The 15,391-nt window shown below is 32.9% G+C and overlaps 1 protein-coding gene across 4 annotated transcripts; it reads right to left on the minus strand.

The window, feature by feature from the left end:
• On the minus strand, positions 1–15,346 carry LOC125055000. 4 transcript variants are annotated; one of them, XM_047657181.1, is made up of 14 exons: positions 15,221–15,346; positions 14,694–14,721; positions 14,020–14,280; positions 13,188–13,238; positions 12,643–12,878; positions 11,729–11,876; positions 10,560–10,613; positions 8,281–8,394; positions 7,286–7,807; positions 5,796–5,894; positions 4,861–4,948; positions 3,518–3,831; positions 2,046–2,522; positions 1–1,346 (listed from the first exon to the last, which is right to left on the minus strand). In XM_047657181.1, the coding sequence occupies exons 2-14, from the start codon at positions 14,714–14,716 to the stop codon at positions 635–637; spliced, it is 3,099 nt and encodes a 1,032-aa protein (XP_047513137.1). In that variant the 5' UTR covers positions 14,717–14,721; positions 15,221–15,346; the 3' UTR covers positions 1–634. The 4 variants fall into 4 exon arrangements, with proteins under 4 accessions (XP_047513137.1, XP_047513136.1, XP_047513139.1 ...); XM_047657180.1 differs by lacking the exon at positions 15,221–15,346 and adding an exon at positions 14,794–15,066; XM_047657183.1 differs by lacking the exons at positions 10,560–10,613; positions 15,221–15,346 and adding an exon at positions 14,794–15,067.
• Positions 15,347–15,391: the final 45 nt, after the last annotated feature.

Below are 15,391 nucleotides of genomic sequence, written 5' to 3' on the forward strand. Positions count from 1 at the left end.
TTAACTGTCAAGTATTGTCATCAATACAATTATCAGTTTATGTCAAACGCGTTGATTTCATATTTTACTACGCGAATACTATTCGGAAGATATGTTATCTCTATCCCGTTAAATCCAAGATATATTGCAAAAATGTCTTTAGTCTTCTTTATACGTATTTTAACTAAGTATTTTTGGTATTGAGAAAGACTGACTTACAAAAGACTGCTTCAAGAAATTCTTGAGATTGAAAAAAGTAATAATTTTCATTACTCAATACTGCATGAAACACCGCGACTCTCGAAAGAGGCCTATTTCAAACGTTTATTAAACATTACAAAAAAATATAGATATATATATCATTAATGTATTATATTTTGTAAATGTTTCAAGGAATAAATGACGCTTAATTATTATTCTATATTAAAAGTAGATTTTCAATTCATCCTATTTGACAGCTGTTATAGAAACCGGGCGTTAGACAAATATTTAGTTGAAGTATCTCTGCAACTATTCCCTTGGCCATTGTAAAGGCTTAATAGTCCCAAAATATACCAATACCAATTCTTAAAAAAAAATCTGTTTCCCAAGAAATATGCTAAAAAGCCGACATTAGCCATTCGTTATTAGTTACTAGTTTAAACACAAATAGGAACTATATAATGATCTCAAATGTTAACTCGTCAACACCCGTAAGCAATGTAAATTTTTTCATACAAATGTACTGAAAAGAATCAAAATCCATAGACACCGTAAAACTTAAATTACTATTTGTTGAGGTACTTAATATATCCCAATTGTTAACATTCAAATTATGATATAAGTGTAACCAGTGTAACACTTTTGCTAACGACGCGTTAGATTTGAATGTAGCCGCCATTTTGAAAAGGCTACTGATCTCGTACTCGACAATTTGAAAATCTTTTAAAACCTCCTTTAAGAATTCGAAACTGTTTTTGTCATAACAACTGTAGATCAAACTGTCACTTTTGACACCGTGACACTTCAACATTGGAAATGGCGGGGAGACAATCGCGTTCGAAATTCGAGTTTGAATTTCCTTAACCGTGTCAATTGTCATCGGTTTGCCGATTCGTTGAATAATTCTCACGTTTATCACCGAGCTGTTTGTGTTGTCATCTATTTTAAATTTAGAATTTTCAGACATATTATTGGACACATTATTTATATTATTACCAAAATAAAATATATTTTCAACATCACTTTGTTGATTTTTTTGCTCCTCGCTATCTTTAGAACTTTGTACACTTGAGAAACTGGTGTCACTGCTTCCAGAGGACTCTTCATGATTTTCATAAGTCGTGAAGTTTGGACTGCTTTTTGATATTTTATTCAAACTAAAGGACCTAAAATCGCATTAATGAATTTAATGTTAAGTTTGATTCTTGATATTCAACGTTTACTATAAACATGGTCTCTTAGTAAAAATAACTAAATTGGTATAATTGCACTGTTATAAGGGTTGCCACTTTATAATAAGTATTGTACTCTATACTTTATGAGAACATTAAAGTACACGAAAATACTTTATTTCGCATGATGTGCTTTCTTCAGTCGTAAATATTTTTTTGTTAAACGGAATTTATTGATTGGGGCTGAATCGATGTTGCCACTCGCCACTACTAGCCTCATTCAGTGCTCGTTAATTAATAAAAATACATTTCAAAATTATTTCATAAAAAAATGAAATTGTTCTTTACTTTTTTCTTGTGCTACCAATTAATGGTGTTTAATTGCAAAAAGGGTGGCAACCCTAATTGTTATACCAAATTACTCTTTTAACTCTTTGAACTTTTTAATGAGATGAGTACTTCACTTAAATCGGTGTAGACTGATTATTTCTTATGAATAAGGGGCTAAATGTGAACACTACAGACTGAAGAATCATAAATGAAGTCTCTGTCAAATTCAAACAACCATTTGACAGATTTGACAAAGGAGTACTTCTTTGGCTTAACTCTGAATCAAAGTTAAAAAAAGATTCGAAACTGTAAATAAATCAATTGCCAAAATGCAACTTTTGACAATTGACAAGCAAAACATACCTAGAATCCATTTGGACCATGAGATAAAGGTCTCTCCCCTTCAAATACTGCACGATATCCAACCAAACAAACGTCTCTATACTAAAACGAAATTTGTGTTCTGTTCTGCTATTTATGGCTGAGCACAATCCATGTATGTATTTCCTCATAGGTGACGACAATTTACAATTCAAGGTCACATTATCAGAGTCACTTTTGAAAAAGTCTAAGAACGATTTTATTATAAACAATCGTATCTTAAGTTTATTCATAGATTTCTTTGAGATTTTCACCTGCTCTTTCAGATCTAACAGAGAAAGTATCTCTTCATCTGATAGATATGCAGGTTCTCCGCGAACAGTTTTATTAGTTTTTTCTTTACCAGCATTTGGTAAACTATTAGTGTTTTCAAGATGTTTTTCTAATACAAAAGCACTTTGCTTTTGTTTTGTTTGGTTGTGTACGTTTAAAATTGATTTCTTTTCTAATTTAACTTGTCTGAAAAATAAAATCATATCAAAATCGACCAATACAATGAACACCTTTAGAGGCGCTAAATTAACTACTGGCAACACTACATGTGGTAGTGTAATATATCAAGAGAGTACCAATTTGTTAAAAGGCCTACAAAGACCTTGCAAGCCTCCTGACGATGTCAATGTCCATGGGCATTGGGCATATCAGATGAGCTTCCTGTCCGTTGGCCCCCTGTTATATATACAGGTTGGCCAAAAAGTCACGGGAGGATATTATCTTCAATACACCCAATAAACAACCATAAATAGCATGTCTAGCGCTATGAAAAAGATACAGGAGGTAGATTTTTCGAATTTTAATAAGAATTAGAAAAATTTAATAAAAACGCAAAATAAGTGAGAGAGAGTAACTCTGCAGGGGTTGAGCTGAACGACCTCCCGTAGAACAATTTTTACTTACAGGTCTATAACGAGATTGGTAAGATGTATTTACTGAAGTATTAATAGGAATAATTTTTGTTTCGGACGTAATCATAGAGAAACTGTACAGATCGTAATTTGGCCCAAAAAAAAATCTTATATTTATAGAAAAATAACAACCCTTAGTCGTGTCGATAAGAGAGCGTTCAAGTATTACGTAACTAATTTTGGGGGGAGGGGGTCCTTTTGTAAAACGTTACTATACGGGGCGGGGATTGAATTACGCGTTATTGTTTATATTATTTCCGACTCTCCAGTACTTTACACCACATAATGGTAATTTTTAGGTATAAAGAGTCACTAGGTGGTCACAAAACGTTTTAAAATACTTGGGTACAGAAAAACGTTACAGCGCGTTACGTGGGGGGGGTCCAATATTCTCCAAAAATTGCGTGTCGTAATACTTGAACGCTCCCTAACGAGTTGCATTGCGTGCACATTCCTACTATCAGTGACATTTAGTGCCCGACGACTTAGTTTAAAATGCTTCGACTATAGTTTTAAAAGTCCGACTATAAATAACGAAAATTTCCTCACCTCTTATTAACAACCTGTATATCGACCATCAAATCCCGTTTCGAGGACAAAAAAGCTGAAATTTTCTTATCCAGCTTTTCCTCACTCTTACTACTGACTCCGATACGTTTTCCGCTCTTCAGTGCACGACCGACATTACCAAGGTAATTTATCTCCTTTTTGTTCAATTGGTCACAGAAGTCAATCACCAATTCCGTTGAACTACTATTCAATAGATTTAGTATATTTTCTAAGATGTGTAAGCGATATTCCTGGCTATTTTTGGCCTTCACGACTTTGTTAGTACCGACGTGGCCGAGGCCAGCTTTGGCTGTCTGAAATTTTTTTAATTCTAAAGTGATGTTTCGATGTTTGCATCTATTACTTCTACTACGCAATTTCCTATAACGCGGTAGACCCGAACGCCATTACTGTATAGTAATCCCCCTTATAACGCGGTAGTACCGGCGTTATAGGAAATTGCGTTGTAGTAGTACGAATTTTTTTTAACAATTCAAAAACTAGGAGCGAGAATTTTATTTTGTGAATATTTATTTAGTTTCATTTTACAATAACGTAATTGTCTAATTATTAAATCATTTTAAATTTCCCACTACAGAAATATAACTTGATAAATCTCCGTATTATAGGGGAGATATACCGCATTGAAGAATAAATATAATAAAACCGGCATATCAGGTGATATTCAGAAACTCGCCTAGCTTAGAATATTAAAATCCAGTACATTTTTGACATACAGAAATCACTCGACTCATAGGCTGATCACCCTTTAAGAATATATTTTGAAGTTTAGTCCCATAGATATGCCGCACTGGACCATTCACAAACCAAGCTTAGGGGCCATCCATAAAGTACGTCACACGAATTTTACGACTTTTGAACCCCTCCCCCCGTCCTTGTCACAGGTTGTCACATTTTTATAACCCCCCTCTTGATGTGACGTCACACATTTTTTAAATTTATGTATGTATTTAAAAATAATCGTTGTAATAACAACTTTAAACAATTCGCGTAAGGTTGATTTTGCAATAATATATGCTTGTAACTTATAGAAAGAGACAGAAATAGTGTTTCGGGACACTTTCGAGCGTTACTTTTATTCGAGACTGTGCATCTTGGGTTTTTTGTATATCAATGGTTTTAGTATTTAAAATTTTAACATGTGACGTCACAAAAGTATTGACCCCCCCATGCCCCTTGTCACACGATGTCACACTTCGGTGATACCCTCCCTCCCCATTAACGTGTGACGTACTTTATGGATGGCCCCTTAGATTTATACATTTCTATGCATTTTTTATCCTTAAAATAAGCTTTCAAAGATAATTCTATATAAAACTCACGAGATGCAAAGCCGGCATTATCGGTTCGGTGATCCCTCCCTCCCGCGTCCCTAAAGCACCGCCATCCCATCCCATACAACGCATCATTCTGAAATTATTTCAATTATTTCTTACAGAAGTATTGTTAACTGAGATATTATTACAACTATAAGTCATTGGTATTTTAAAGATTCATTTGTATTTTTAAAATTTAGTTACATGACTGATTTAAACAAAACATCAGCTATCTGAAATTTATGAAAAATAAAATACGCAAATTATATATATTTGACAATAAATGGTATAAAAGTTGTTTTCTATGGCTTACATACCACAAGCCCATGAACAAAAAATACCTGTGAAATGACCCAACGTGAATTACGTTTAGAAGGCTGTTACTATATCTGAAAATAGCTCTGAGCACTATGCCGTCATTTCTGAGCGGTACATGTGAGTACGTGAGTGAATGGACTTTCTCAGGTACAATGGGGGAATTTCGACTAATTATTAATGTACGGCTTTGTTATAAGTGTATAGATGATTAAAAATAAATGTCGAAAAACCTAGTGCCGTACCTACTAAAGTGATGGTACCGGAAGTCGGTGCAAATTTTTAATTCGACGACAGTTGCAGAAGCAATATAGGTCATTTATTACTGTACGGCATTTGTGTGATTCCTTTTGGACACATATACAGATACTTTATCCGTAAACGCCGTACTTATTTCCAGCGGAGCGGTAGTGCTCAGAGTTATTTGCAGATATAGTAACAGCCTTCTAAACGTAATTCACGTTGGGTCATTTCACAGGTATTTTTTGTTCATGGGCTTGTGGTCTATTAGAGTTCCTTCTGAACTCTAATATCTAAAAAAAAACCCAACACTGCTATATCAAAGATCAAAGCGTTATATATTATAATATAAGTTTAGTATCGCAGAGCTATTTAGAAAAACACACCTTAAACCCTTTTCACTCTCCAAAGGTTTCGATAAACCTTCAATTAATTTCACCTTAGGCTGGGGCAGCCTTGATGTGTTCATCATTTCGTTTAATGCGCTGTAAAGAAATTTTTTACGTCAGTCACGTGACACAAAACGTAGAATGCTTGAAAATAATGTCTTAGCTTATCTAATGTAGGCAATGCAATGATTGATTAAGAATTACAATGTGGCGAGATCTCGGTATGTTTGAGATCTTCCCTCTTGCTTGCTGGGTTTTACGAATTTTTCACTGCTATAATTTCAATCTAAACTAAAACATCTTTGGGGCCGTTCAAGTATTAGGTAAGCAGATTTACTGCAACCCCCCCCCCCCCCCCCCCCACCTATTGCTAACAAGCAAAGTAAAAGTACATAACGTATGCATTTCCTTTTCAAACATACACAATGTGTGAGGTATATGTGTAATAAATATAGTTTAAAAAAACTAAAAAACACGCTTTTAAAGCACATCAAACTAAACGGCGCTCTGTGCCGTCTATCGAGCAACCCACGCTTTTTCACAATAATACCAGTATTTTTTTGTTAATTACCAATTTCAGCCTACATTAGGAATTATTTTTCACTTTTTAGTTTGATGTGCTTTAAAAGCGTGTTTTTTAGTTTTTTTAAACTATATTCATTTTTTCATATTTTTTTTTTGGATTATTGCATTGTCATCAATCTTTGACAGGTGCGCAAAGTTTGAATTAAATCTGTCCGTTAAAAGTGTGTCAAAATCGAGTCCGAAGGAGTCGGTTACATACATACATACAGGTGAAGCTAATATAAAGCGTGTAAAAAGAAAAATAATTAGTGTTGAAGTGTTCACCAAATAAGAAACAAATAATTCATAAAATTCTAAAAAAAATACAGTACATAAGGGGGCGTCCATAAATTACGTGAGGTGTTTAAGGGGGGGGGAGGGGGTCGAGTCAAATCTCATTGAATCTTACGTTGGAGAGAGGGGGGGTTTTGGCAAATATTACGCAATTTTTTTTCTGATTGAAAAAATTTTTTTTAGGAAAACGGTTGACCCTAAAGGCCATCTCTGCAACTTCCCGCTAACTCCATACCTAAACGCTCAGCATTTCACTTATTTTGTTTTTGAGCTCTTCGAGCTCAATATTACGAATTCTGTGTTATTTTGAGTTCTCCGAGCTCAAAAAGATAACTTCTTACGCGTTTACGTAAGAAACCGACATTTTGAAAAATCTCACGTGAGATTGGGGGATGGGGGAGGGGGTTGAATAAAATCTCACGACATCTCACCAGAGGGGGAGGGAGGTACAGAAAATTTAAAAAAACACCTCACGTAATTTATGGACGCCCCCTAATACATAGTACATAACACAATACATAATAATACCCATCATCAAAAGCATTTAAACAGTCGTAATAATAGTGCTTCACTAAGTTCCCCGGGGAAAGCAACAACAGTTAATTATAATTGAATTTGTAAATACTCACCTAGACACAGTCGGCACTTGTATAGTTTTATTTCTCTTTCTTCCAACAACAGTCTTTTCTACGGTCGGTACTTTATTTGAATTTATTTCTAAATTAGATATTTGTCTATCAATATTATCAATCACGGATTCTTTATCTAGAACTGGATTACTAGTTAATGCCGGTTTTCTATTTGTTGCTATTTCTTTATTTGTTGCTGGTTCTTTATTTGTTGCTGGTTCTTTTTTTGTTGCTGGTTCTTTATTTTTTGCTGGTTCTTTATTTGTTGCTGGTTCTTTATTTGTTGCTGGTTCTTTATTTGTTGCTGGTTCTTTTTTTGTTGCTGGTTCTTTATTTGTTGCTGGTTCTTTATTTGGTGCTGATTTCTTATCTATTGTTGACTCTTTCGTATTTGTTACTGGTTTCGTATTATTTAGTTCTAATTCCCTGCTATTCGTTGATTCGTTAAGTAAGTTCTTACTTGCTAAAAGCATATTACCGCTATTACCGCTATTTATATGTGCTGATTGGTGAGGTGAGTCTCTGAAAATTTTCATGTTAATAATTAAAACTTAGTATTGTCTTTTATTGACATACACTCACACATTTGATAATAAAACAATTTTTTGCCGGATTTAAGTTACGTATGAAGACGGCCTAAAATTTTCAAACACCTGGGATCCAATAATATCCAAATTAAAAACTCTAGATAAACAATCCGCGAAAATAGAGGACACCGTGAGCCATTTCTGCCAAAACCCTCCATCTTTTAGTCGATACCAACTCCGGGGAAACGAATACAGATAATGCAACTTTTTCTACAGCTATGACACTTTTTGACATTCAACAACTTTCCAGTGTTAGCGACAAAAATATATATATTTAATAAATGAAATGTATTTATTCATTGCATTACGTGTAAGATTTGGTAACCCGTTTAGGTAATAAATACCTGTCCGGGTTCCAAAACAAACTCAATATTATATATAATATATATCTATAGTCTATATACTTACTTCTTTACACAATTTTCTATGGATTGCAATAATTTCAACCTGTTAACATCGGATACATCTCTCTCCATATTCGGAGGACTCTCATTTTCAACATCAGAGTCTGTACTTTCATTTCTGAAATAAATATATATTTTTAAATATTAGTTGTTTAGTTCACGATTTGGATTGAAACAACTTTTGGATATACCGCGCGCCGTTCAACTTGGTTAGCGAAGCACCACTCACCCGTGCAATACATATAACATAATATAATAAATATACAGTCGACTCGCGATAATTTGAAACTCAAGGGACCAGAGATAAATTTCAAATTATCAAGAGTTCAAATAACAAGTGTTTGAATAACCACGACGGAAGGAAATAAGAATTTGATAAAAATTTGTTACTTATTATTTCTATATTCTTATTATGTATGGGTGATAACTGACAAGTGACGATTGCTGCAAAATTTGTGAATAATTGTTATAATAATGAACAATTATTATAACAATTATTCACAAATTTTTATTTCGAAAAGATGTCTGTAATCTTTTTTCAATAGTGGTGAGAGCTGCAAAGAATCGTCAGTTGTCACAAATTTATGTAAACAAACGACAGGTATGTGCATGATAAACGCTTCAATTTATAGAGAGTAGAGAAGACCGGATTTCAAATTATCGCATGTTGGCGAGCAAGATAATACTTTTTCAACTTCAAATTACCGAAGGGACCAATTATCATTGATTTTATTCAATTTATCGAGTATTTTTCAAGGGACCAGTAAAAAATTTCAAATTATCGAGAGTCGACTGTAATTTCTGTTGAGGTAGACCTATATGTTTGTACACTGGCTGAGTTCACAAAAGTTGCTTCCTATATTATTAGTTATAAGATTTAGGTATATAAATGTGGTTTTATGTAGGTTAATTAATGTGGAGATAATTAATCTGTCGTTCTATCGCATTAGTAATAACTGTAAAGATAGAATAATGATGTGGAATAAATAAATAACTTTTTAATAATTATTTTTATCACCGATATACCAAATGTTCGGACACATTCCACAGATAAGATAGCGAATGCATATGATCAGATTGTTTTGTATTCGACGTGATTTAGATTTAAATTGAATGTCTAAAGGCCGCCAACGCCTTCTGGCAATGTGAGTATCCACGGCCGGTATCGCTTAACATCTGATTAATTTTTAGCCTGTTTTCTCCCTTTAATAGTAGCAGATAGTCAATTGTCAAACCATTTCTGTATGATGTTTGACATATTTGACAGCGCAATATGTGAAACTAAAAAACAAGATTTTTGAAGTTATATGTACTTCTTTTCACGCGTTAGGGAAAAATGATGAGAATATTTTTTTACGATGCGCGCACACTGTCACAAAAACCCGACACCCTGAAGTTAGCCAGTCAACATTTTAGTTTTCTTGTGATATTTAAATAAATTTTATTTAACTAGATAATGCGTTATAATAAAACTTCCAATGTATTAAACACCTTTTTTCTATTGTTAGTGTCGTTTCTTCTACAAACGTAGAATAAGGCGAAAGATAAAAAAAATTTACGCCAAAGAAGTATAACTTCTAACGCGTTTACATAAGTACACTTTTTGTTTTTTTTTAATCAGACATAACTCTGTTTTAACAATGGTTAAGAGCAATGTTACCCCAGCGTTTTTGTTTGCACCATGTCCCAACTTAGCCTTTCTAAAATTCACCCCTCATGTAATATAATAATTTTTAATATAAAAAAATTGAGACAAACTTAAGAAAATTGAATGATAGGAGGGAAGCGGTGACCCGCTCATCTTCAATCGAATGCATGGAAAGCGTCACGTGACCAATCGTGAGCTATCTCTTTCTAACACAGCGTGACCACAATTTGGCAGAAGAAGACAAAAGCTTCAATTAACACAGTGTAATAAACTACGTACCGTTATGCTTTTTTCTTCTTCATTATAAAGTCTTTCGTAATAAAAAACTTCTCAAAACAAAATTATGACAAGATTACCCGTTTTTATGATTAGCTTTTCCGTGGTGCATGTTTAAAACAAACGGAATATAAGCTATTTATAAAAATATTGTTAAGAAAATGTAGTCTTAATGTTAAATGTAATTAAACAAAGTCGAATAGGTAAGTGACAAGTGTGTATAAGTATGTGAATGCGTGTGTAAGAGTGAATTTGTGTAGCCCATCATTCGAATTGAAGGATTACTTACTCCAATTATAATTTAAGTAACAAATTAAATAAATATAAAAAACATATATATTAATAATAATGATACTTACATTTCTTCAGTTTTCTTATTATTATACTTTGGTGTTTTAAACAACGTTATCTGTCTGAAAATTTAGAATTTAGAGAATTTTAATGTAACGAAGTATAGATAAATAAATTAAATATAAACTCATAGACATAACATTTATTACAGACAAAATAACAATAATCAAATAAAAAAATAAAATGAGAGATATCAAAAACAATTTAAAAGAATGTTTCAAATTTCCCCTTTTCCCATTCGGTTCGTTTCAAGTATGTAATGCGTGTGTGCTGTGGCTGTAATTGGCCCTGGCTCAGCATCATGCTGAGGAGCAGATTGTTCCACAGCGCTGGTCCAACTCCAACCGAAATATCAAAAAGCTATAATACTCCAATATCGAAATAACAGCTACATTATTGTACGGTTACTGGGACATCGGGATTTTAGATTTACTCTTTAGGGAGCGTTCAAGTATTACGTAACGCAATTTTTGGAGATTATTGACCCCCCCCCCCCCCCCCCCATGTAACTCGCCGTAACGTTTTTCAGTACCCAAGTATAGTAAAACGTTTCGTGACCACCTAGTGACACTTAAGTTACTATTATGTGGTGTAAGTCGAAAAAAATATTAAAAATAACGCGTTATTTAATCCCCGCCCCGCATCGTAACGTTTTACAAAGCGACCCCCCCCCCCTCCCAAAATTCGTTACGTAATACTTGAACTCTCCCTTATTAACCACTCACGTACAACATTACAATATATTTAAACTATTATTGCTTTAAGTGAGTAATAGTATGGTTCTAAGTGGTCTCGGGTTCGAAACCCGGGTGGGAAAAGACCAATTTCCGACATTACTAATATTTGAACGTTGTTCTGTTCTGTACATACATTATATCCTACATAAAGGCCAGTTACTAGACATTTGTAGCTTGAGAACTTTATTATGCACTCAAATGTTGCTTAATATTGTTTACTTAATATCATTAAGAAATAAATCAGTGGCGCTACAACCTATTTATCTAAACCTCAGATTTCTGTATCTGTTTTATGATTATTGTCAATCTAATAAGCAAGTAGGTGATCAGCCTCCTGTGCCTGACACGCCGTCAACTTTTTGCGTCCAAGGCAAGCCGGTTTTTTTTTTCCCACACACTGCTCTAAGTAATAGTGAATTATTATTGAGCGTAATATTTACCTCCTACATGTATCAGGATCAACATTGACGCTGGAAATTTCTAGTTTAAAATGAGTTGCATCTTGCAATCTATCATGTATTTTCTTCCATAACATATTACAAACTGGGGAGAATAGTTCCTGCATTGCGTCTTTTCGCTTTAAAATACCTAAAAATGAACAAAATTATTATTATGTTACACCAAAATAATACGCTTAATTATACAATTTGGGTTTCATAACTAAATCAAGACAATTTTCTCACGATGTTTGCCTACTCTACCGAAATCTCAATTATTTATTTATTTACACTTTGTTACATTAAAAAAAACAAATAACATCAATTATTAGGAATCACAAGCGATCTATTCCAGGCAACCCTAGAAAGGAAAAAAATCAAATTTAAGTTATGTAGTTATAAAATTACAATTTAAAGTAATACAAAAAATGAATAAAATGAACCAAAAGCTTATCTCACGGTTCATGAATTAACAACACAAAGAATAAGAAATTAATTGATTACAAAAGTCGCGAATGAGCAGGATAGTATATATATGGTAGAAGAGTTTAAATAGATGTTGGCGTTCAAGTTCTCTTATAAAACGTTACGATGCGGGGCGGGGATTAAATTACGCGTTATTGTTAATATTATTTTCGACTTTCCAGTACTTTACACCACATAATGGTAACTTTTAGGTATAAAGAGTCACTGGGTGGTCACGAAACGTTTTATTATTGGGTACAGAAAAACGTTACGGCGCGTTACATGGGGGGGGGGGGGGGGTTTCAATAATCTCTAAAAATTGCGTGACGTAATACTTGAACGCTCCCTTAGAAGTTGCTGTGAGATGGAATTTCCAAAAAGCATCTATCAGAAGCGTAACATGTAGTTATAAGGACCTGAGAACTAGTACAAGAGTTTAAAATAATATTTACCATTAAAATTATATATAAACACCGCCTCGACTCGCGACAAGCTGTCAAACGGAAAACTAGCCTGTGCCTCATCTTCGACAAAGTCGGAAATCGATTTCAATGAATTCTTAACAAATAAAGGCGATATCGAATCCACTTGTTCTCTAACTATTTGCATAAAATTCTTTTTATTGCCTTTCTTTTTTTCCCTCTTCTTCTGTCCTTTGGATATTGCGCATGATTCTGGTTTGCTCTCTCTGGAAAGTGGGTTAGAAAGGTGGCGTACGTGCCTTGAATTAAAATTTTATGTCAAATTGTAGTGTACACACAATCTACTTCTACAATCACTGCACAAATTCTCGATCTCAGCCACTGAGCCAGTCTATGGTAAGACTGCTTGATGATCCTCCGCTTAAGTCGGAAGTCAGCACCTTCGTTTCCTATGGAGCTTAGTCAAGCTTTTTACACCATCAGGTGACATTCAAACATGGGTACCTCTAATAGCAGTAGTGATGTCAAGTTCAATCTTAAATACTAGGCAATAAATAAGATAATTAATTTCTTACCCATCATCGTAAACAACTTCTTTCTTTGGTATTTTCTCCAAAAACAAATGTCTGCAAACAAAATCACAAATGTTTAGTAATTCATACAGCAAACTATTTCATCAAGTATTGAATATTATATGAGAATGCATAATGTAATAATAGTTATTATTTAGAAACAAGATTATTTTACTATAGTTGAATAAGTTTTTACTTAAATTCTGTTTGAATTGGTCACTGAATTTCCTATATAATCTATATTATATTTAAATCTCTTTGAAATGTGTTCTTCATCTAAGAATCTCGTCGAAGAATGCTTCATATATTATCCTACTGTAATATATAATAATTAAATAATGTGTGTTGACAAGATCTTCTGTGCTTTGAAACCCAAATTTTGTTCTGCCGGGAACCAAACCTAGGACTTATGGAATATTATGGATAAATGGGTTATCAAGACACAAAACCACCTAATCTAATATCTCATAACGCTTTATATCTTTTACACTTATTTATTATCAATAAATCCACATAGTTAGCTACACCTGTTTTGGCACAAATCAAATATTTATTTAAAGCTAGAAAAAGAAATACAATAATATGCTTACAGTACCAAACTTTCAGCAAGATGTTTAGTAGTTTAAACTTGAAAGTTACCAAAAATAGATATAATATTTTTTCAAGTCTTAGTAACTCTGAGTTATAATTATTTAAAACAAATATTGCATTGAACACACTTTTCCAATAAGAAAAATCATTAATTAAACAATTTGACTTTTATATAGCCCACATATAATTTCTACTACCTAACTACATATTATTTTTTTACTATCATTCTTAATAAGTAACTTACCCTTGCTCAGACCCTGTACGTTCAACATACATTCGAAAATCATACTTTAAGCTCATTATTTTCAATGCTTCCCTAAGTGGAGAAAACAATCCATTTGTATTTGATGTTGTTATCATAACTTTAAGAAATTTTATCCTGTTAGCAGGCATTTCTGGATATTTAAATAGTGATAGTTTATCATTTTTTACAAATTTCAATGTTGTGTTCAGCCATAGTACTTTAAAATCAGTGGGTATGTCCTCCTCCAACAGTTTTGTAGAACTACCAATAAAATCACAGAAAAAATATTATTTTATTTATAATTATTAACATCTTAACAGTTAATTACTAAGCCAATAGTTGTTCTTCTAAATAGTACTTGTTAGATGAGCAGAAGTGTTTTTATATTTTTTACTCTAAAAAGTGCAGGCTGTATCTTACACGAAACTCAATAACAAGTCAATCTTATTTTTATAATTCATCCTGTAATCAGGATTCACAAGGAAATGGAAGCTTATTAAATTTATTATTTGTATAGGTATTGAAGTCATGTTAAATTTACTAAATCTTAATAAAATATTGTTTAAGTTACTGAAAACATTATAGGTATTAACAAAGAACTTGCAATCAGTCTCAAATAGTACGTAGTATAGTATATTTATCTGATCAGTGGAAAATTAACGCTTATGACTTACCTAGATTTTTTTGTAGAATCCATTATATCTGAAAAAAGTTAAAATTAAACATAAGAGCATGATGATAGCTTAACTAATTTTGTTGAACGTTTATTCAAACCTTAAAAGACTGAAACTTTTTGCAGCCAAATTTTCTAATAAAAGTACTTTAGAAAGAAAGTAATGAAGATTGAAGTTATTGAAAATACGTATTAATCTAAATATTTATGGGTAAAAGTATTATTTAATACTCAATATGATTGAATAATTCGTATTTCGGTATATCAAAATACAATAAATATTTCTAGCTTATAAAAAACGATTTTTTTAAAGGGAAAGACGAAAATAAACAACCGATTCTGGATCGTGGATCCGCGAACGTTTATAGTTTATACTTGTGGTTTCAATTAATATGATTTTGACGTTGAGTTTTTACTTTTTTCTGAAAAAATTAATAATCATAACGCATTCATCATATTCTGTGGGAACTGGGAAAATTAGACCCATCGGCCATCACCCAAAATAAATATCCACGGTCCACCGTCCACCTAGTCGAGTGTCGACCGTCGTCGTTCTGTTTTTTACTTGTTTGAAGTCAGTTGAAACTTGAAAAAATATATATAAATTGTTTCTTTTAACGAGGGTCACGATCTGTTATTCATAATAATTTATCATTCTTTTACAATAAACTGTTTACTATGCATGTATATCTACTATCT

The sequence above is a fragment of the Pieris napi genome, chromosome 13 (assembly GCF_905475465.1).
Source record: "Pieris napi chromosome 13, ilPieNapi1.2, whole genome shotgun sequence".
Taxonomy (NCBI): domain Eukaryota; kingdom Metazoa; phylum Arthropoda; class Insecta; order Lepidoptera; family Pieridae; genus Pieris; species Pieris napi.